A 24,021-nucleotide genomic window follows, 5' to 3' on the forward strand; every position below is an offset into this window, starting at 1 on the left:
GTCTTTAATGCCTTCCATTTTGTTATGAATCAAATGAATGTTTTAACATGTCTGAAGTGAATTAGCTCACTGCTCTTTCACTACTCTTTAACTTTTGAGTAGAAAAATATCTCAAAAGCTCTGACACACCAAATGTCATAAACTGGTATGTTTGTGTTTGGGTTTTTTTGAAACCCTGATTTCAAAGCTGCAACCTAATTTTCAAGACCTACTTTGATTATCATGCAATCGAGAACAGTGTTTTTAAAAACGTTGTCTGTAATGCCTTCACAGAATGAAATCCATTCCAAATATGAATGTGTTGTAATATTACAATATATACAATGTCAAGCCAGTTCCATCTTTGTGTGTTTGGATTTTCCTCACAGACTTGGTTTAGAAAGAGGCACAACAGCAAAAGAGTCCTTGGATATTATGGTGTCCCTTTTAGAAGAACATGGACAAGGTGGCAATAATTTTGAAGATGGAGCTACACTCCACACATTCCACAGTACGTTCCTCATTGTGGACAGAACAGAAGCCTGGGTCTTGGAAACAGCTGACAGATATTGGGCTGCTGAGAAAATCACAGGTTGGTGGTTTTTGTATGGATGAATTACTGACATTGTGTAAGGATTAACGACAGTAGTGTGATCCATGCGGTCCATTTTCCATTCACCATTGTACACTTGCCAGACACGTTGAGCAGAACAAATCACTAAGAGATGGTTGAATCATGCTATTTCAATTCGATGCAAGTTGGTAGAGTCGATCCCCAATAGTTGGAAGCAAAAGAATATTTCCTAAATTTGCCAGTTGTTGAGTAGATTGTACAACTCGTGTGATTGGTTCAATTCTTGCATCAAAACAACTATATTCTGAGTTTGAGCCGTAAGCACATGACCTACATCTGCCCTTTGCTGGTAGTTGCAAACTTATCAACAACCGTATATTCCTCAAATGGCATTTTTATCATTCGAGTCCATCAAAGGACCAGTTCTCAGATACATATGATTGAAATAGAGTCTTTCTTTTAGCATTAATGAAAACGTAATTTTAAAACATTCATTGACAGACTAAATATGGTGACCTTTTAGGAATGATCACCCTGGAGCAACCCTTGGGTGTCTTACAACGGATGGGCAGCATGGCGGCATAGTGGTTAGCACTGCTGCCTCACATCGCCAGGAACCCAGGTTCAATTTCGGCCTTGGGTCACTGTCTATGTGGAGTTTGCACGTTCTCCCCATGTATGAGTGGATTTACTCCGGGTGCTCCTGTTTCCTCCCACAGTGCAAAGATGTGCAGGTTAGGTGGATTGGCCATGCTATATTACCCCTGAGTGTCCAAAGATTGGGTGGGGTAGTGGGCCTAGGTAGGATGCTCTTTTGGTGGGTCTGTGCAGTCTCAATAGGCTGAATAGCTCCTTCTGCACTGTAGGGATTCTATGCAATCAATGCTAAAGAGCACTTGCACCACATCTTCAGTATCAGCATAAAGTGATTTTTGCATTGTGTCAGTACTAAAATAATACGTATCTGGAATCTGGGCCCTGGAAGAGGGAACTTGATCTGGTATGGATTGCAAATATAGCCCAGTGTCAAAGTTTGCATAAAAGAACTCCAGTAGTCTGATGTCAGGCTGAAACTTGAACTGCATCTACCAGTCTCATTCAATTAGCTGCAGTCTAAATGTACCTTGTATTTCCAGTCTAAATTCCGAGTCACCATTAATGATGTGATTTCTAAAATTTGATATGGTGATGTCCACAGATGTTTGTCCTATTTTTCTGCATCGGTTGCACCTTTTTTGCTTTTGAAATTGATTTGAGGTGTGAACCATGTTGATATTTATTTCCAGCAGAAGTTGATAAATAGCAAACAGGCGTAGGAGCTCATTTGCCAGGGCACCACTCTGTCCAAAGGGCTTGCAGCTGGGGGCTTCCGGTAACCTTGGAGACCCCCACAAGTGCCGTTCTGCCTGGTCGCCTGAGGTCCCCGAAGGGATTGAATCCCAAAGCCTCAGGTACCTCTGGAATCTGCACATTAAAGTAAGGCTTATTGCCTCGCTCTAATATGCAAATTTGCCAAAAACGGGCGGAATTATCCTTGCAACATCTCGCGAGATTGCATTGAATCTCGTGAGGCATTGCGAGCCGGGTGGTTTCCAGGAGCGGGTTCTCCCGAATTCACCGGTCAACTGTGATGCGGTGAGCTGCTTTTCGGTTGCAGCGTGGCTGGACCATCGCGCCCATAGTCTCATCAAAGCCTTGCGCAATTGCATTAAGGCTTCCTTGCTCTTGTATTCCACCAAAGACCAACATACTGTTTCCCTTCCTAATTGCTTGCAGTAGTTGCATGTTAACTTTGTGTTTTATGTACATGGACACCCACATTATCTGAACGATAATAATAGGGTATCACCATTTAAAAAATATTCTGATTTTGTTTTCCCTACTTAATTCCGTTATACTCCATCGATACCAATCCAAATCCCATTGCAGACTCCCTGGGACAAATTTCAGGCCAGCTGGAGCCAGGAAGGAAGGAAGACAGGTATTTAAAAGAGTGCCACTGAGCTGCATTGGGTTTCCCAGCTCCACCCGACCCAAGAGACCATTTTCCTGGAGTTGGGATGGGGCAACTGAGCTACCCACCTGCATGCAGTGAGTGTCTGATTAAATCACTTAAGACTAAGTGAAGGAGGCCAACTTAATTTTTCCACTTGCCCTCCACGTTCCCAGAGGCAATGGGAGCCAGTTTAACTGCCTGAAGGCAGGTTCTTGGCAGCAGTTCTCACTGGAAGCCTGCTCCAGGCAGGCCACAGCGGTGGCCTGGCTGAAAAAACACTTTATTTTATATTTTAAAGTTGGAGAGTGCATGCACCTCCATTTTGAAGCATACTCTCTCTAATGACCTGCCATGGCATCCTGCTGCAGCTTTCAAGCTGGAAGGACGAACAGATCTACCGTCCTTAATTAGATAGTGACCTCACCCTCTGGCCATTAATTTTCTGCTCCAGGGTCAATCACGAGTGACTGATTTCCCCCACAATGCAGTCTTCTGACTTCCATTTGACCCTAAGCATGGATTTGAAACATCTACAGTCTAACTAGAATGAAATGCAACATTATACTGAAGGTCAAATTGACATTATAGTTCATATGAGCTCTGCCATTGTTCAAATGAACAGAATCGCAGAGTTCAGCATATACCAGTTTAATGGTGAGAGCAGAGTTTGCATTCCAACATACATTTAAGAATTCCACATGCAACATTTATATTAATTTTGAAAGTTCAACAAGATAATATTGCACATTGATGATTGACAACTGACCATCCAACCAAATGCATTTGAGACCAATCCAAGCCAATCAACACATTGCAGGGGTAGGGACAGATGGAGTCAGACTGATAACATTCTCCTTAAACATGGAGGTCCGGGCAACCATTTTCCATCCAGGATCACTCTATACCTTTTACCTGACTACTCGCTATCCTTATTTCATATTTTCATATTTCCACTCTAACTCTTGAACTTTGTGCCTTTTTTGCTTTGCTTTGAGCAAGAACCATTACTGTATTTTGAAAGTTAAATCTGTTGTAAACCATTAAGCCAATTATTTCTCTTAAAGTTTTTTGCTGGCAAGGGCTTTATTGAGAACATTTGATTTGTAATCACAAGAAGATTTCAGTCTCTCAATTATAATCAATAGACACAATAAAATATTTTTATTTCGTATCCGAGAAGTGTAACTTAAATTCCACTGAGTTTTGAAGTGTATACGAGACTACACTTAAACCGCACGGTAGATTCCTACACTGTGTCTGCCTGGGCTTCCTCCGGGTGCTCTGGTTTCCTCCCACAAGTTCCGAAAGACGTGCTGCTAAGTGAATTGGATATTCTGAATTCTCCCTCAAGTGTACCCGAACAGGCGCCGGAATGTGGTGACTAGGGGCTTTTCACAGTAACTTCATTGCAGTGTTAATGCAAGCCTACTTGTGACAATAAAGATTATTATTATTAGTTGTGACCAGCAGAGGCTCAACAATACCATATTGCGTCCCTTCATCTCAGAGTCATTAAAAAAAAGCTTTCAATAGCTGAGGCCCAGCACTGATCCTTGTGGGGATGCACTCAAGTTGCCAAACTGAAAAGGACCCGTTTATTCCTACTGTTTACTCATCTTTAACCAATCCTATATCCATGCTGATATTGCCTCCCCAAGATTCTATTCTCCTGGAGGAAATTGATTTATATAGGCTGGAATTGAGCCTGAGAAATTCATACTCTGGTCTCCCATGTATAACACCCATAAAAACTGAGAAGTGTTTTCTAACAAGTTCATATAAACCGTGAAAAGTAAATATGGAGCAGGTTAAACGTGTACTTTTTAAAATTTTCAATGTGTGGCAACTATTTTTGTTACAAGAATTGGCCATTGATATAAAGTTTTTGAAATTAATAATGTAAATATTTGTTCATAGAGGGCTTAAGGAGCATTTGTAACCAATTGTCTATAACCACCAACATTGATGCAGAACACCCAGAGCTTAGAGGTTACGCCGAGAGTCAGGGGTGGTGGAATGGAGAAGAAGAATTCAACTTTAGTGCAGTGTTCTCAGCACCAGGTGGCGATGAGGCTTTGGGTCACCACTGTACTGGCAAAGAACTCCTACAGAAACACTCAGGTAGGTGAGAGCATCATGGTGGAGCTTGCAGCATTGGGAACTATTTCTTTGGTGTGGTATGGTTTGCATCATTCCAAAAGGTAGCAAAGTCTTACAAAAGGCTGAAGTAGATGGTTATGGATTGTTGGATAGAAAAGATTCACCCCAGTTGTAGATAATTTATGAAAGCAATAGAATGTTGAAAGTTGTTTAACTTACAGCTTAGTGGCACAATAAAAGTAGTTTTCAAAGCTCAGTGTTAGGTCAACAATGCTTTTCTTCTGACTGGGTTCACACCAGGTGAAGCTGCTGAAAAAGAAACTCCAATCAGGTGTGTAACAATCAGTTCACGCACTGCTGAAAGTGGAAACCTTCCCCATGGTATCTGGTCTTTGGGTTAATTCCAGCACCACATGATTTCTAGCTCACCAATCCACAATTGAACTGTAATTGTGGAACTATGGAAACATAGAAAATAGGTGCAGGAGTAGGCCATTCAGCCTCTCAAGCCTGCACCACTATTCAATATCATGGCTGATCCTGCAAATTCAGTATCCTACGCCCGCTTTCTCTCCATACCGCTTGATCCCTTTAGCCGCAAGGGCCACATCCAGCTCCCTCTTGAATATATCCAACAAATTGGCCCCAACAGCTTTCTGTGGTAGAGAATTCCGCAACTTCACAACTCTAAGGGAAGACATTCTTCCTCACCTCAGTCCTGAATGGCTTACTCCTTATTCTTAGGCTGCGACCCCTAGTTCTAGATTTCCCCAACACTGAGAACATCCTTCCCGCATCTAGCCTGTCCAGTCCCATCAGGATTGTGTATGTTTCACTTATTCTTCTAGACTCCAATGAGTACAAGCCCAGTTGATCCAGTCTTTCTTCATATGTCAGTCCTGCCATCCTAGGAATTAGTCTGGTGAACCTTCGCTGGACACCCTCAATAGCAAGAATGTCCTTCCTCAAACTAGGGGCGAAATTCTCCGTTATCGGCGGAAACTCCGCCGATCGGCGCCAAAAACGGCGCAAATCCCACTTGCGTCACGTCATAAAAATGGGCCGATAGTCTGCGGCCCGAAATGGGCTAGCAGCGACGTAACGGGATCCGCGCTTGCGCAGTGGTTCACGCCGTGCAGCGTCATACGCGCTGCACGGCGTGACGGCTCATAAGGCCGCGCAGCTCCCCCCCACCCGACCAGAACACCCGACCGCAACACCCGACTTCATGGCTGGCCGTCGCTCAGCCCCGAGGTTCGAGTCACGCGATGTGGAGGCGCTCCTGGACGCGGTGGAGCAGAGGAGGGACGCCCTGTATCCCGGGCACGGCCGCAGAGTTGCCCCACGCCACAGCCGGCGTCTGTGGAGGGAGGTGGCAGAGGCCGTCACCGCTGTGGCCCTAACACCACGGACAGGCACCCAGTGCCACAAGAAGGTGAACGACCTCGTCAGAGCAGGCAGGGTGAGCCTCCCCCATATCCCCCCTCCCCATATCCCCCATATCCCCCCTCCCCCATATCTCCCCTCCCCCATATCCCCCATATCCCCCCTCCCCCATATCCCCCCTCCCCCATATCCCCCATATCCCCCCTCCCCCATATCCCCCCTCCCCCATATCCCCCCTCCCCCATATCCCCCCTCCCCATATCCCCCCTCCCCCATATCCCCCATATCCCCCCTCCCCCATGTCCCCCATACCCCCCTCCCCATATCCCCCCTCCCCCATATCCCCCATATCCCCAAGTGAATCCAGCCCTAACCTTAACCTCTGCAATGCACGCGCAACCGATGGCGTGCATTCATATACCTGCCTAACACTGTTGTCTTTTACCCCTGCCACCACCCCCCCCCCCCCCCCCCCCCCACAGGAGAAGCGCGCACACAACAATAGGGAGCATGTGAGGACTGGAGGAGGGCCCGCTGATGAGAGGCCACTGACCGTACACGAGGAAAGGGCCCTGGAACTGGCTGGCGGACCTGAGGACCGGGAGGTTGCTGATGCAGAGGTCGGGGCCCCACGAGCAAGTGAGCCACCAACAGCCCGTCCCCATATCCCCCCTCCCCAATATCCCCCTCCCCCGTATCACCTGATCACTGCCTGATGTCTAACCATGCATGCTTCATTGTGTATCGCAGGCCCAAACGTCCAGGCACCCATCCCCGCAGATGCAGACCGCCCGCAGGATGCCCCTCGGAGACCACAGGATACGGAGAGACCCGCACCCTCCAGCATGCGACGCCCGCAGGATGCCCCTCGGAGACCACGGGAGACGGAGAGACCCGCACCCTCCAGCATGCGACGCCCGCAGGATGCCCCTCGGAGACCACGGGAGACGGAGAGACCCGCACCCTCCAGCATGCGACGCCCGCAGGATGCCCCTCGGAGACCACAGGAGACGGAGAGACCCGCACCCTCCAGCATGCGACGCCCGCAGGATGCCCCTCGGAGACCACGGGAGACGGAGAGACCCGCACCCTCCAGCATGCGACGCCCGCAGGATGCCCCTCGGAGACCACAGGAGACGGAGAGACCCGCACCCTCCAGCATGCGACGCCCGCAGGATACCCCTCGGAGACCACGGGAGACGGAGAGACCCGCACCCTCCAGCATGCGACGCCCGCAGGATGCCCCTCGCACACCACGGGAGACGGAGAGACCTGGAGCAACAGGGAGACGACACCCCCGTCACGTGCGGGAGCGACCACCCAGCGATGAGGGGGGCAGCCACAGGCCCCCGTCACATCCGAGCCAGGACACCACTACCCAGGACACCACTATCCAGGACACCCCTACCCGGGACACCACTACCCAGGACACCCCTACCCGGGACAGCACTACCCGGGACAGCACTACCCGGGACAGCACTACCCAGGACACCCCTACCCGGGAAGACGAAATACCGGACAGTGACTCAGAGTGGATGGGTGGAGACGAACCCCCACCCCAAAGTGCCATGGACTCAGAGTGGGACGAAGAGCACGACACAACGCCACTGCTGTCACCAACACCCTCCACCATCGCAGAAACACTCACCACGGTTGGGCACTTTAGTGATGAGGCGTCTGGTACACTCACTGGTGCGCACAACACAGCCGTCCCGGGACAGCAGGTGGAGCTAGGAGCAGCAGAGGGACCGGGCGGTCGGAGGGCAGCCCAGGCCAAGCGAACATCTGCCGCCCAGATGGATCCCGGGTTCCTGCAGTTACCACACCCACACATAGATCCGATGCAACCACCGACACGGAGACGAGCGAATAGGGTGACGGGTGGCTTGCGGCGGCTGCGGTCGCAGGTGGAGGAGTCCACCCGCGTCCAGGAGCTGGGAGTGGTCCCGGTCATGCGTGCCACCCAGGCTGACACCGCACGGGTGGCGTCCGCGGTGGAGGCAATGGGTGCGACGGTGTCAGACATGGGGAACGGTTTGCGAGGCCTGGGGCCTTCCGTGCAGGCGGCGTCTGTGGCCCAGGAAATGGCTGCCCTCTCACAGGAGGCCATGAGCCAGTGCCAGCGCCAGATGGCAGAGGCGCTCAACGCCATAGCCCAGTCTCAGCAGGCCATTGCCCAGTCTCAGCAGGCCATGGCCCAGTCTCAGCAGGCCATAGCCCAGTCTCTGCAGGCCATGGCCCAGTCTCTGCAGGCCATGGCCCAGTCTCAGCAGGCCATCGCTGAGGGCATCGGCGCCAGTGGCCATGTGCGAGCTGGTGTCGCACTGTCGCAGACAGGGTTCGACAACCCCCTGGGCTCCATGGCTGCAAACCTGCAGACCCCTGTCGATACCAGCACGGGCCTCCAGGACTGGCAGCGCCAGATGTCGGGGGCGCGTCGGATGGCCAGTCCGTTCGCATCCCCTACCCATGTAGAGGCCTGGGGCCATCGGGCACCCCGAGGGAGGAGGAGGTGGTGTGGTCCGTCCCGGCTCCCTCTGTAGGGGAGGTCCCGGTACACCGCGACACCTCGGACTCCCCCCCCCCCCCCCCCTTCCGTCCCAGGTGCATCGGGTGGGCAACGGGCAGGACAGGCTGGCAGCTCGCCATCCCAGTCGCCCGGGCCGCAGCCTGGCCCATCTAGGCCAGGACGCCTCAGGAAACGGCCGCAAAAGGGATCCGGTGTCAGAGGGCAGGAATCACAGGAGTCCACCTCCAGTTCTGCTGTACCGTCTGGGGAACCACGCAGACGTAGTCAAAGGGCCCGTAAGGCCAAACAATTAGACACTGAGTAAGTTGGCACGGGTGCAGGGCACAGATGAGTTTTAGGGGCTAGGGGACGTGCATGAACTCCTTTGGTTATTAAAGTCAATGTTACACCTACCGAAGCTGCCTTTGTGCTCTGTCCAAAGTGTGCGGGCGTGTCATGTACGTTGAGCGCAAGTGTGTGTGTGACGGGTGGTCTTACCTCAGCCCCAGGTGAGTCTGCCCCCTTCCCCCTGGGCCGCCATCAACATGCCCCGGGCAGAGGACGGGACCGTGCGCTGCAGTGTCACAGCCGCATGCAGGGATGGTCCGGGTGGATGGTGGTACTGTGGCCATGGGTCAGACATAGTCCAACGATGTAGAGCCAGGAGCTCATCGGAGGCGGGTTGTCATCATCCTCCATGGCCTGCGATAGACACGCGTCCACCCGCAACTGGGTGAGCCTGGCCCGTTGTGCCGCCGGTGGATCGGCAATTGGGGGTGGGGGGGTGGTGTGCATGCGGGTGGGGTGTGTGGGGTTGGGGAGGGGGGTGAGGGTGCTGGGTGGGTGGATGGGTGGGGGTTGTGGGTGGTCGGCTGTTGTCATGGTGTGCGGTCTGTGGCCATACTACCCGATTCCCACGCCCATCTAGTCAGTGAAGCGGGCGTCTATCAGTCTGTCCCGTGCCCGCTGGGCCAGCCAGTAATGGTGGACAGCCACCCGCCTGTGTCTACCCCGTCTGCCCTGACCATTGCCCCCATCCCCCTCATCTGGGGAGGACTGGGCCTCTTCCTGCTGCTCCTCCACTCCGCCCTCCTCTGCCTGCGGCACATCGCCCCTCTGCTGGGCTATGTTGTGCAGGACGCAGCACACCACAATGATGCGGCCGACCCTATCTGACCGATACTGGAGGGCGTCCCCAGAGAGGTCCAGGCACCTGAAACGCATATTCAGCACGCCAAAGCACCTCTCGATCACTCCCCTTGTCGCTACATGGGCATCATTGTAGCGGTTCTCCGCCTCATTGCGTGGCCTCCGTATAGGCGTCATCAGCCACGATCGCAATGGGTAGCCCCTGTCGCCCAGCAACCAGCCCCTCAGCCGGGGATGGCGTCCCTCGTACATGCCGGGGATGGATGACCGCGACAACACGAATGAGTCGTGTACACTGCCTGGGTGACGGGCGCAGACGTGCAGGATCATCATGCGGTGGTCGCAGACCACCTGTACGTTCATTGAATAGGTCCCCTTCCTATTAGTGAACACGGCCCTGTTCTCTGCAGGTGGCCGCACGGCGACGTGCATCCCATCGATCGCGCCCTGGACCATGGGGAACCCCGCAACGGCAGAGAAGCCCACGGCCCGGGCATCTTGGCTGGCCCGGTCCACGGGGAAGCGGATGTAGCGGTGCGCCATGGCATAAAGGGCATCTGTCACTGCCCGGATGCACCGATGCACCGATGTCTGCGATATGCCGGACAGGTCCCCACTCGGTGCCTGGAATGACCCCGTTGCATAAAAGTTCAGGGCCACCGTAACCTTGACGGACACGGGGAGAGGGTGTCCCCCGCCAGTGCCACGCGGTGACAGGTGTGCAAGCAGGTGGCAGATGTGTGCCACGGTTTCCCGGCTCATCCGGAGTCTCCTCCTGCATTCCCGGTCCGTGAGATCCTGGTATGACTGCCGGGGCCGGTACACACGGGGCGCCCTCGGGTGCCTCCGTTGCCGTGGGGCCACGACGTCCTCCTCCCCCTCCTCGTCCTGTCGGTCAGGTGTCCCTCCAGCCTGGGCGGCTGCCGCCTGCCCCTCTGCGGCAGCCTGCGCCGCCTCTCTGGCACGCTCCTCCTCCTCCTCCTCCTCCTCCTCATCCAGGGCAACATAGACATGAGCGGCTGCCACCACGGCGGCCAACATCGCTGGATGGTCTGAAAACATGACGGCCTGGTGGGGGGGAGGGGAACGACGACATGTCATCATTGCCCATATCCCCTCCTCCCCCCAGCCAGGTGGCATGGACCGCATGGGTCCAACTGTTGGAGGCTGGCACCTGGCCATGTGGACCAACTCATTTGCCCTCCCATCACCCACCCCGGCACGGACCCCCTCCCCAACCCCCAACCTCCACCCCAGCACGGACCCCCCCCCCCAACCTCCACCCCGGCACGGACCCCCTCCCCAACCACCAACCTCCACCCCAGCACGGACCCCCCCCCCAACCTCCACCCCGGCACGGACCCCCTCCCCAACCTCCACCCCAGCACGGACCCCCCCCCCGCAACCTCCACCCCGGCACGGACTCCCTCCCCAACCCCCAACCCCCACCCCAGCACGGACCCCCCCCAACCTCCACCCCGGCACGGACCCCCTCCCCAACCCCCAACCTCCACCCCAGCACGGACCCCCCCCCAACCTCCACCCCGGCACGGACCCCCTCCCCAACCCCCAACCTCCACCCCAGCACGGACCCCCCCTCCCAACCTCCACCCCGGCACGGACCCCCCCCCAACCTCCACCCCGGCACGGACCCCCCCCCAACCTCCACCCCGGCACGGACCCCCTCCCCAACCTCCACCCCGGCACGGACCCCCTCCCCAACCTCCACCCCAGCACGGACCCACCCCCCCAACCTCCACCCCGGCACGGACCCCCTCCCCAACCTCCACCCCAGCACGGACCCCCCCCCCAACCTCCACCCCGACACGGACCCCCTCCCCAACCTCCACCCCGGCACGGACCCCCTCCCGGCACTCCCCCGGAGCCCAGCCTACTCTAACCACCCCCCCCCCCCCCCCCCACCCGCCGCACACACACACAAGCCGAGACACACCTCTCCTCACGCAATCAGTCTGCGGCCACGCCATTTCCTGCCCAGAGCCAACCCCCCAGGCCGTCACTCACCTCCTCGCTGGTCGGCGTGAGCCTGGAGCACCGGGTCACGCCGATGAAAAGGAGGTTTGATTGACGTCGACGTGAACGGTCATCACGTCGACGGGACTTCGGCCCATCCGGAAGGGAGAATATCGGCAGGCCGAAAATCGGCTGCCTTGCGCAGACCCGTGACATTCTCCGCGGCAGCGGCGCCATTAACGCCCCGCCGACTTTTCTCCCTTCGGAGACTTCGGCGGGGACGGGGGCGGGCTTTCACGGCGGCCAACGGCCATTCTCCGACCCGGCGGGGGGTCGGAGAATGACGCCCTAGGAGTCCAAAACTGCTCTCAATACTCAAGGTGTGGCCTCACTCAAGGCCCTGTATAACTGCAGCAAGACATCCATACTCCTGTACTCAAATCCTCTTGCTATGAAGGCCAGCATGTCATTATCTTTCCTCACCACTTGCTGTACCTGCACGCCAACCTTCAGCGACTGTTCCACCATGACACCCAGGTCTCTTTGCACTTCCCCTTTTCCTAAACTGCCACCATTCAGATAATCTGCCTTCCTGTTTTTGCTGCCAAAGTGGATAACCTCACATTTACCCACATTATATTGCATTTGCCCACTCAGCCAGTTTGTCCATGTCACCCAACGCCTCTTTGCATCCTCCTCACAGCACATGCTGCTACCCAGCTTAGTGTCATCTGCAAAGTTGGAGATATTGTATGCAATTCCTTCGCGCAAATCATTAATGTATATTGTAAACAGCTGGGGTCCCAGCACTGAACTCTGCGTTGCCCCACTAGTTACTGCCTGCCACTCTGAAAAGGACCCATTTATTCTCATTCTGCTGCCTGTCTGCCAACCAGTCCTCTACCAATGTCAATACATTACCCCCAATACCATGAGCTTTAATTTTGCTCACTAATCTCTTGTGTGGGACCTTGTCAAAAGCCTGAAAGTCCAGATACACAACATCCACTGGTTCACCCTTGTCCACTCTACTGGTCACATCCTCAAAATATTCCAGTAGATTTGTCGAAGCATGATTTCCCTTTAGTGAATCCATGCTGACTTGAGCCGATCCTATCCCCACTTTCTAAATGCTCAGTTATTTCATCCTTAATAATTGACTCCAGCATTTTCCCCACCACCGATGTCAGGCTAACCAGTCTATAATTCCCCGTTTTCTCCCTCCCTCCTTTATTAAAAGGTGGGGCTACATTAGCTACCCTCCAATCCATTGGAATTCTTCCAGGGTCTATAGAATACTGGAAAATGATCACTAATGCATTCATGTTTCTAGGACCACTTCCTTAAGTACTCTGGGAAGCAGAGCATCAGGCCTTGGGGACTTATCGGGTTTTAATCCCATCAATTTCCCCAGTACAATTTCCTGACTGATAAGGATTTCCTTCAGTTCCTCCTTCATGCTGGATCCTCTGTTCCCTAGTATTTCCGGAAGATTATTTGTGTCCTCCTTAATGAAGACTGATCCAAAGTATTTGTTCAACCGGTCTGCCATCTCTTTGCCATTATGAATTCACCTGATTCTACTACAAGAGCCCGACATTTGCCTTCACCAGTCTTTTTCTTTTCACATATTTATAGACGTTAATGCAGTCAGTTTTAATGTTTTCTGCATATTCTATTCTATTTTCTATTATTCTATTTTCCCCTTCATATTCTATTTTCCCCTTCCAAATTAAACCCTTTGCCCTCCTCTGCTGAATTTAAATTTCTCCCAATCCTCAGGCTTGCTGTTTTCTCTGGCCAATTTATATGCCTCTTGTAGAGTCAACGCGTAAGCAACATGTGCCAGGCTCAGCCTGATACAATTTAAGGTTGTTCACCGGGCTCACATGACAGTGGCTGGATGAGCAGATTCTTTGGGGTGGAGGACAGGTGCGCAAAATGTGCGGGAGGACCGACGAACCATGTCCACATGTTTGGACATGTCCAAAGCTTAGGGGATTTTGGCAGGGGTTTGCGGACATCATGTCCACGGTGTTAAAAACAAGGGTGGCGCTGAGTCCAGAGGTAGCGATTTTTGGGGTGTCAGGAGACCCAGGGATCCAGGAGGAGAAAGAGGCAGACATTCTAGCCTTTGCTTCCCTGGTAGCCCGGAGACGGATACTATTAGCATGGAGGGACTCAAAGCCCCCGAAGTCGGAGACCTGGCTTTTGCACTATGTTTATGGTTTCATGTTTATTTATTTTGTTGTTGTTACTATACCAAAAATACCTCATTAGAATGTTTACTTATTTTTTAAAAATGGATATGCCTCTTTGGCTTTAACACTATCCCAGATTTCCCTTGTTAGCCATGATTGAACCACCTTCCCTGTCTTACTCTTGCGCCAAACAGGGATATACAACTGTTGAAGTTCATCCATCTGTTCTTTAAATATCTGCCATTGCCTATTCACCATTAACCCCTTAAGTATCCTTTGCCAGCTTATCCTAGCTAATGCACGTCTCAGACCATCAAAGTTAGCTTTCTTTTAAGTTCAGGGCCCTAGTCTCAGACTTAACTGTAACACTCTCCATCTTAATGAAACATTTTACTGTACTATGGTCACTCTTCCCTAAAGGATCTCGCACCACAACGTTGTTAATTAATCCCCTCTCATTGCACAATACCCAGTCTAGGATGACCTGCTCTCTAGTTGGTTCTTCGGCACATGGCTGAGAAATAGCAGCTGGTTACGCATTGTTTACTGAATACTATTAAATCTGTAAATGCTCTGCAAATCACAATAAGGAATAAGGAAAGACAATTCGACCAATACATCTATCTTCAAATCTAATGTATTGATCAAAGTGACTTCCTCAGATTGAATATAGTTATGCACCAGTCTGTCGGCAAATTGTAGATTCCACCAAACTATTTGACCTATTCATTAAACTACACAGATGAGAAAACTCACTTTGTGGGAAAAGTTAAATTAACTGGAGATCAACCATTGAGACGCTGTTATTTATTGCCATACTGTAAATATTGCTGTGATTTCCCATCGAGAAACCTTTTTTGCTCTTCGAGGAAGTAAATGCTTTGGCATGTACTCTGTTGCCACCTCAGACCAACTCCATTCATTTATGGAATGATGAAGCCCGAGAACCCAACTAATACGAGTGTATATTTCATGTCAGTCTCACTAATTTAGTATGCCAATTCCTACATAAATGATTGAAGCTACTCCAGCGTGTTTGCACCATTCCAAGAAGCAAATGCTGCACCTAAAATGGTGGATCTCTACTGGGAGGCAACATACAAATACAATATTGCGTTTGGATTGGGAAATATGCCCTCTTTATGTTCGCATGATACAGAGATGGATGATCATTTACTGTTGCTGATCTCTCATGGTGTACCATCTTTTCCTTGTATTGGCTTGAACCGTAAGGAGAAACTGAGATACCAACTACTAAAAGCCTTTCCACTGCCTGTCAGTCACAAATCAGGAGTGTGATGGAATCCCCACCATTTGCAACTCCAACAGCACTTAAAGTTTGCCATCATCCAGGGCAAACCAACCGGCTTGTCTGGCACCCTGTGCACCACCTTAAACATTCCCTTTCTCCACAATTGGTGTAATGGGGTAGCAATGTATGCCATCTATAAGGTGGACTGCAGCAACACCTTCCAAACTCCCAACTTCTACCACCCAGAAGTACAAGGACGGCAGATGCATAAAAACAGCCTTTCAAACACGGTCACAAACATCCCCCACCTTTCTCCAACCCCCCCTGAAGAGCCCCTTAACTCATACTTTATCTTCTCTAATTGCAGGAAGTCATATAAGTCACCCAACTAAGCAATGCTGACCGCCACTCCAGCAAAAATCGCCGCCATGGATTCAGAAAGGCGTAGGCCAGGACACAGCTTTCCTCCTCTCCATCAGCTCTGGCTTCTCCGAAACCCCAAATATCGCCACCAAACGGTCAAGGTCCACCTCCTCCTCCATTATCCTGGCTAAGACCCGAACACTCCCGCCCAGAATCTTCTCAATTTTTCGCAACCCCAAAACATATGCGTGTGATTCACTGGCCCCCGCCCACACCTCACACACTTATCTGCTACCTCCTGAAAGAACCCACTCATTCTCGCCCGAGTCATATGCACCCTGTGCACCACCTTAAATTGTATCAGGCTCATTCTTGCACAAGTGGAGGTCCCGTTTACCCTACGTGCTGCCTCACTCCTTACTCTCCAATTGATCTCCCCTCCCAACTCCGCTTCCCATTTCTTCTTGATCTTCACCACCCGCTCGCCTCCCTGCACCCCAAGGCACTTACATATGTCACCAATTCTTCCCTCCACTTACACATCCGGAAACAGCAGTCGCTCCAGCAGGTGTATCCCGGCAACCTAGGGAACCCTCTCCAGACCTTTCGCACAAAGTCCCTAACCTGCAGATACCTGAACTCACTCCCCCTCGGCAGCTCTACCCTCTCCCTTAGCTCCTCCAGACTGGCAAATCCTTCCTCTAAATACAAATCCCTTACCTTGACCAGCCCCGCTTCCCTCCACCTCCTGTATACACTGCACCCCCCCCCCCCCGGCTCAAACCCATGATCTCGCACAGCGGTGATAGCACCGACATCCCTTCCATCCTAAAATGCCTCCTCAGCTGATTTCATATCTTCACTATGGAGTGCACCATTGGGCTCCCTGAATACCTTTTCAGAGCCACTGGCAATGCTGCCATCACCATAGCCCTCAAACTAGACCCCTTACAAAATTCCTCCTCTATCCTAACTCACTCTACTCCATCTTCTCTCCACCACTGCCGCACCTTGTCCACATTCGCTGCCCAATAAGAATGATTCCAGTTTGGCAACGCCAACCCTCCCTGCTGCTTCTGCCTCTGTAGCAGGGTCCTCCCCACTCTCTGCACCTTCCCGCCCATACAAAGTCAGAAATGATCGAGTCCACTATCCGAAAAAAGGCCTGTGGTATAAAGATCGGGAGAGATTGAAAGATGAAAAGAATCTCGGCAGAATATTCATTTTCACCACTTGGACCCTCCCCGCCAGCATTAAGTGCAGTATATCCCACCTCTTAAGATCCTCCCTGGCCTCCTCCACCAGCTTTGTTAAGTTCCACTTATGGAGCCCTGTCCATTCCCTCGCTATCTGAATCCCCAAATAACTAAACCTATCCCTCGCTACTGTAAATGGCATCGCCCCTAAATCAGCCCGCTGTGCCAGCTCATTCACCGGGAATATCTCACTTTTCCCTACATTCAGCTTGTATCCTGAGAACCCTTCAAACCTCCCCAGCAGGCTCATTATCCTTCCCTTACTCTCCAATTGATCCGAAACATACAGCAAGAGGTCATCGGCATAGAGCGACACCCGATGCTCCCTCTGTCCCCTCATAATCCCTCGCCACCCTGCTGACTCCCTGAGAGCCATCGCCAATGACTCTATGACCAGCGCAGCCAGCAGCGCTGACTGCGGGCATCCCTTCCTCGTACCCCTGTGAAAGTCAAAGCTTTGTGAGCTCATATCATTCGTCCTCACCCTCACCCTTGGTGCCACATACAGCAACCATACCCATGCCACAAATCTCGACCCAAACCTTCCCAAAACCTGGAACTAGTACCTCCACTCCACCTGATCAAATGCATTCTCCGCGTCCATGGACACCACCACCTCTGGTACCAGACCCCCGACGGATTCATCACCACCTTCAACAACCGACTTATATTACTCGCGAGCTGCCTGCCCTTCATGAAGCCTGTTTGATCTTCTGTCACCACCCCGGGGATACACTCCTCCATCCGCCCCGCCAACACCTTAGCCAATACTTTCACATCCGTATTCAATAGTGATATGGGCCTATACGACCCACATTCCATCGGGTCCGTCTTCTTTTTGGGGATTCGTGTGATTACTGGCTGCGTGAATATTTTGTACAGTTATGTGTGAATAAAGTATATTAATGACTGTTGTGATATTAGTAGAACTTGTAAATTTCTAACAACATAGTAATTGTTTCCAGATTGTTTGTTTGAATTGTAAAGTGGTAATGATTGTTACAGCTCATCATCAATTTCTGAATATCCTTAGGAAATATCACTGTGCAAATGATGATGGATGCGCTCCGTGACCAGGACAACAAGGATCTGGATTCTTACTTTATCACAGGGAGCATGGTGTCCATCCTGCCTCAGAGCAGCAGCAGTTCACCTTGTATCCACTTCTTCACGGCCACTCCTGACCCCACAAGGTTTGTTCAACATTATCAATGATGTGGAGATGCCGGTGTTGAACTGGGGTGAACACAGTAAGAAGTCTTACAACACCAGGTTAAAGTCAACCAGGTTTGTTTCGAATCACTAGCTTTTGGAGCACAGCTGAATAGGAAGCACTAGCTTCCCATTCACCTGAGGAAGGAGCTGTGCTCTGAAAGCTAGTGATTCGAAACAAACCTGTTGGACTTTAACCTGGTGTTGTCAGACAACATTATCGAATCATTGGTTGGTCTTGAGTGAAGGGCAAAGATATACCAAAGATGTTATTCCATATCTGCTCTTAAACAGTTTGTTTTCCCAGGTGAATAAATATTATGCTCCTCCATGCTCAACATGGAGACTGAACCACACAAACAAGAATGGTCCCAAGTTCAATAGTCTGCTTTTCAACCAGATAAAGATGTTAGTACCTCTGACTGGTCTCGCATCCTTGGATTAGGGAGGAGAAAATGAGCCAGGATTCCTGTTGCTGAATATAATTCCCTCCTGAAACTGTGGTGTGAGGATTAGGTGAGGCCAGTCAATCAGCCTGGGGGGCTAGTTTGAATAGTGGCTGCATGACAAGGTACTGGTGGGACACCAGTGTAACACTACTGCAAAAACTAATCGTTGCCTGAAGGAAAATAGAAAGGGCGATGGAATTCCAATCTAAGGTATTTGCATACTTGAATTGAAAATGAACATTCATGCATGGATTTTCTTCCTCGAGGTGGGTATCCAGAGTTGGGAAAACTCCAGGATCTGCTTTCTCACCTCTGGAGAAAGTGCTTAAAAAAAGTTGGATTTTCATTGTCGTTGGGCAGGTGTGGCTGGTGTTAAGCCAGTTGACATGGAAAGAAATTTGGAGGCCACCCACAGGAGCTGCCAGGTGCAGAAGTGGCCCATCCCACCTCACGCCCTTCCACCCACTCCCCACAGCTCCTTTAGCACTCTGTGCCAAGCTATGGCATTTCCAAGTTCATTGACCCAGTTGTACACAGCCCAGAACCAAACCAAGGAGCCCCGTACCGACAGGAAGAAATGTTTGAAAAAAAGTTTTAAACAGATAATTCATACCGTGGGCAGCACAGTAGCATAATGGTTAGTACTATGGCTTCACAGCGCCAGGGTCCCAGGTTCGATTCCCCGCTGGGTCACTGTCTGTGCGGAGTCTGCACGTTCTCCCCGTGTCTGCGTGGGTTTCCTCCGGGTACTCCGGTTTCCTCCCACAGTCCAAAGCTGTGCAAGTTAGGTGGATTGGCCATGCTAAATTGTCCTTAGTGTCCAAAAACAAAAAGTTTAGGAGGGGCTATAGGGATAAGGGTGGGCTACGGGGATAGGGTGGGAGTGTAGCCTTAAGCGGGATGGTCTTTCCAATGGTCGGTGCAGATGCGATGGGCCAAATGGCCTCCTTCCGCACTGTAAATTCTATGTTCATCCATTGTTGAAAAAAGTAATTTCGCTGCAGGCCAATAAGTATCAATCATCCAGACACTTTAAAATATCAATAACAAAAACCACAAACTCTTGAAACAAATTAATGTTGTAGAAATAATGTTGTATAAACAAACATTGTGAAATTGACAGTAAAGATCAGGGGCGGGATTCTCCGACCCCCCGCCGAGTCGGAGAATCGACGGGGGGGCGTGAATCCCGCCCCCGCCAGTTGCCGAATTCTCCGGCGCTGGGCATTTGGCAGGGGGGGGAATCGTGTCGGTCAGCGGCCGCTGGCAGCGGTCCCCCCCGGCGATTCTCCGGCCCGCAATGGGCCGAGCGGCCGCCCGTTTTTGGCCGGTCCCGCTGGTGTAAATTAGAGTAGGTACTTACCGGCGGGACCTGGCTGTGCGGGCGGGGTCCTTGGGGGAGGGGGGGTTGGGGGGCACGGGGGGATCTGGCCCCGGGAGGTGCCCCCACGGTGGCCTGGCCTGCGATTGGGGCCCACCGATCTGCGGGCCTGTGCCGTTGGGGCACTCTATTCCTCCGCACCGGCGGCTGTACCGGTCCGTCATTGCCAGTGCAGAGACGAACCCCTCTGCGCATGCGCTGGGATGACGCCAGCACACGCTGGCACTCGCGCGCACGCGCCAACTCGAGCCGGTGGAGGTCCTTCGCCGCCGGTTGGCGTGGCGCCAAGCCCTTCCCCGCCAGCCGGCGTGGTGAAAACCACTCTGGCACCGGCCTAGCCCTTGAAGGTGCAGAGGATTCGGCACCTTTGTGGCGGCCCGAAGTTGGAGTGGTTCACGCCACTACTCGGCGCTGGAGATGCCCGCCCTGCTGATTCCTGCAGAATCCCGCCCCAGACGCCTGAGCCTGAGTTGTGAATGAATCTATTTTCTCTGGGGCTCTGGTGTTTTTCTGGGCTCTCGACCAAGTCTCATTATGGGTCTTTCACAGCTCAAAACTGTGACTTCATGCGCCATTTTTGTTTTTTCACACTGGGGTTGGGTTCGTAGTTTGTGAGCCGGGCTGGAGTGTGTGGGCAGCGTGGGTATAGAGATGGACCTATATTCTCTAGTATTCCAGCTTCTGACAGTGTATTAAAGCCACATGAACCTCATCCACCACCCATTGTCCATGCCTCCCATCTATTCTCCATAGACACTCACTCAGTAAACACTATTTACAGTCCTCCGATTTAATGCAATACCAATGGAAAATAGTTTGCGTTTCTTGGGGGGGGGGTTCCACATCATTGATTCTGAGTAAAGTAAGTGCATTCCGCCATCTGAATAAAACTTTTGTAATATTTGTAATCCTGTTAACTTGTGTCAGCAAACCAGAAACCATGTGGCACAGTGGTCAGCACTGCTCCTTCACAGTGCCAGGGACCATGTTTAATTCCATTCTTGGGTGACTGTGTGGAGATTGTCCATTCTACCCGTCTGCGTGGGTTTCCTCGAAGTTCTCTGGTTTCCTCCTTCAGTCCAAAGATTTGTAGGTTGGCTGGATTGGCCATGGTAAATTGCCGCTCACTGAAGATGTGCAGGTTAGGTGGGGTTACAGGTTTATGGGGATAGGGCAGGGGAGTGGGCCCTCTCTAGGAGGGTTGGTGTAGAGTCGATGGGTCAAATGGCCTCCTGCACTGTAGAAATTCTGTGGACAGTGTATAATTGCAACTTCTGCCTTGCATTCTCTAATAAATGGTACACCTACTGTCCTGAAACCAATTAGCACTTGAAACTCAACCAAGCATTGATAATTGCCACAGCTATCCAAATAATTGATTACTCTCTGGGAGGGAAAGAAAAGTAGGTGCTCAATTCAAATTCAAAGTAGAGTGCCTGTCGATCATTGTAAACAAGCATGGTTAGATTTTTTTCCAAGTGTCAAAATCAGATTTTCTTTTTTTTACCAGCAAGAGCTATTCAAATCGCAGTCTGTTTTTTGTTTCCCTCCTCCAATCCGACTCAGCGGGGTGGGTGTGCAGTTTACACACCGGCATTGTCGACCCGCAAGAAAGTGCAGAGGAAAATGATACAGGGTCCCCTTTCCGCCCCTCCTCCCAAAAACTAAACATTCACATGCTGAAACATGCCTCTGCACGTAGTGTAAATCCAGCCCACTGTGAAGAATTTCTGCTTAATGCTCATCTTTGTTCCATATTCTACAGTATTAGAGGTTCAGTACACCACATCCACATTTATTTATTTGTAGGCTCTTATCCTCACACACACTGCAAATTTCTGGCTATGATTTCATTGTTGGAGACTGTATTTCTCCTCTTAGTCTTTGGTACTTGAAGTAAAATTATGATGCTTCATAATTCCGTATTTGTAGAAGTTACAGGTATTCCAATATTTAATAGATAAAACAGTTATTCAAAGTCAGGCTCTTTAGAAAAGATAAAGAACTCAGGAACTCCGAACTGTAGAATGACAACCCCCCATCCCTCACCCCTCATTTGAGATTGATCAAACCTATTAATGAAATGTGTTTAACCAGCCACATTGGATTGTTATTTGGTGTCTGCACAATATTTTAGGCTTTGCTCAGCTATTCTAGGTTGATGCACTTTTTCTCTTGTGTAACTAATTATGCTATATTGTGTATTATCTATTGAGCAAACCAGAAAGAGTATCTGTTCTCTGCCTCTGTCATCACTTGCCTAAATTTCAAAGACAACATTGTGTTAAGATTTTGGGCTGTATTCAGTGATTAATTGGACTCCAATAATTTTTTGTGAAGAGTTTACGGGTGTAAAATCAGTCTAATGCCAGACCCCTGCTAGGGTCTTTTGTTAACTAAATTAACTTGTATGAAGACAGACTGATGCACAGTGTAGCTTCTCAGTTCTGTGGGGAGAGATGATAACTAATTGTGCCTGTAAGATGAGCAGATGTTCGTTTCAGTTTATTATGCTTTCAAAGGTGCTCTTAATATGAACGCAGTCAAGCTGTTTTCTTTAGAAACCTTGGAATTTCTCTTCAGCTCGATGTCTGCTTAGATCCTGGAGCTAAACCTGTACAGAAGGAAATATTCAATGGTTACCAATGATATCCATAACTCCAAGCCCATGAACACACAATGGGAAGGGCTCATTTGCAGAAACTTTTAGAATTACAGTACTTAAGAACAAAGAACAAAGAAAAGTAGAGCACAGGAACAGGCCCTTCGGCCCTCCAAGCCTGCGGCGACCATGCTGCCCGTCTACACTAAAATCTTCTACATTTCCGGAGTCCGTATCCTTCTATTCCCATCCTATTCATGTATTTGTCAAGACACCCCTTAAATGTCACTATTGTTCCTGCTTTCATCACCTCCTCTGGCAGCGAGTTCCAGGCACCCACTACCCTCTGTGTAAAAAAAAACTTTAAAAAAAAACTTGCCTTGTACATCCCTAAATCTTGCCCCTCGCACCTTAAACCTATGCCCCCTAATAATTGACTCCTCTACGCTGAGGAAAAGCCTCTGACTATCCACTTGTCTATGCCCATCATAATTTTGTAGACCTCCATCAGGTCGCCCCTCAACCTCTGTCATTCCAGTGAGAACAAACAGTTTATTCAACCTCTTCTCATAGCTAATGTCCTCCATACCAGGCAACATTCGGGTAAATCTCTTCTGCACCCTCTCCAAAGCCTCCACATCCTTCTGGTAGTGTGGCGACCAGAATTGAACACAAAACTCCAAGTGTGGCCTAACTAAGGTTCTATACAGCTGCAACATGACTTGCCAATTTTTATATTAAATGCCCCGGCCAATGAAGGTAAGCATGCCGTATGCCTTCTTGACTACCTTCTCCACCTGTGTTGCAACTTTCAGTGACCTGTTGACCTGTAACCTAGATTTCTCTGACTGTCAATACTCTTGAGGGTTCGACCATTCACTGTATATTCCCTACCTGTATTAGACCGTCCAAAATGCATTACCTCATTTGTCCGGATTAAACTCCATCTGCCATCTCTCCACCCAAGTCTCCAAACAATCTAAATCGTGCTGTATCCTCTGACAGTCCTCATCGCTATCCGCAATTCTACCAACCTTTGTGTTGTCTGCAAGCTTACTAATCAGACCAGTTACATTTTCCTCCAAATCATTTATATATACCACGAACAGCAAAGGCCCCAGCACTGATCCCTGCAGAACACCACTAGTCGCGGAACACCACTAGTCACGGCCCTCCAATCAGAAAAGCACCCTTCCATTGCTACCCTCTGCCTTCTATGACCTAGCCAGTTCTGTATCCATCTTGTCAGCTCACCTCTGATCCCGTGTGACTTTACCTTTTGTACCAGTCTGCCATGAGGGACCTTGTCAATGGCCTTACTAAAGTCCATATAGACAACATCCACTGCCCTACCTGCATCAATCATCTTTATGACATCCTCGAAAAACTCTCATCAAGTTACTGAGACATGACCTCCCCTTCACAAAACAGTGCTGCCTCTCGCTAATACGTCCACTTGCTTCCAAATGGGAGTAGATCCTGTCTCGAAGAATTCTCTCCAGTAATTTCCCTTCCACTGACGTAAGGTTCACCGGCCTGTAGTTCCCTGGATTATCCTTGCTACCCTTCTTAAACAAAGGAACAACATTGGCTATTCTTCAGTCCTCCGGGACATCACCTGAAGACAGAGAGGATCCA

At 50.7% G+C, this 24,021-nt stretch overlaps 1 protein-coding gene across 5 annotated transcripts in view; it reads left to right on the forward strand.

The window, feature by feature from the left end:
* LOC140425258 (secernin-1-like) overlaps nt 1-24,021 on the forward strand; it is a 159,353-nt gene that overhangs the window by 118,322 nt on the left and 17,010 nt on the right. For 4 of the 5 annotated variants that reach the window (XM_072509376.1, XM_072509377.1, XM_072509379.1 and 1 more), the window contains 3 exons: nt 369-571; nt 4,467-4,670; nt 17,773-17,932. In XM_072509376.1, the coding sequence (XP_072365477.1) occupies nt 369-571; nt 4,467-4,670; nt 17,773-17,932 (567 nt within the window). The remainder of the gene's footprint in view (nt 1-368; nt 572-4,466; nt 4,671-17,772; nt 17,933-24,021) is intronic. The other variant, XM_072509378.1, reaches the window with a different exon arrangement.

Source organism: Scyliorhinus torazame, chromosome 6, assembly GCF_047496885.1.
Source record: "Scyliorhinus torazame isolate Kashiwa2021f chromosome 6, sScyTor2.1, whole genome shotgun sequence".
Lineage (NCBI taxonomy): Eukaryota > Metazoa > Chordata > Chondrichthyes > Carcharhiniformes > Scyliorhinidae > Scyliorhinus > Scyliorhinus torazame.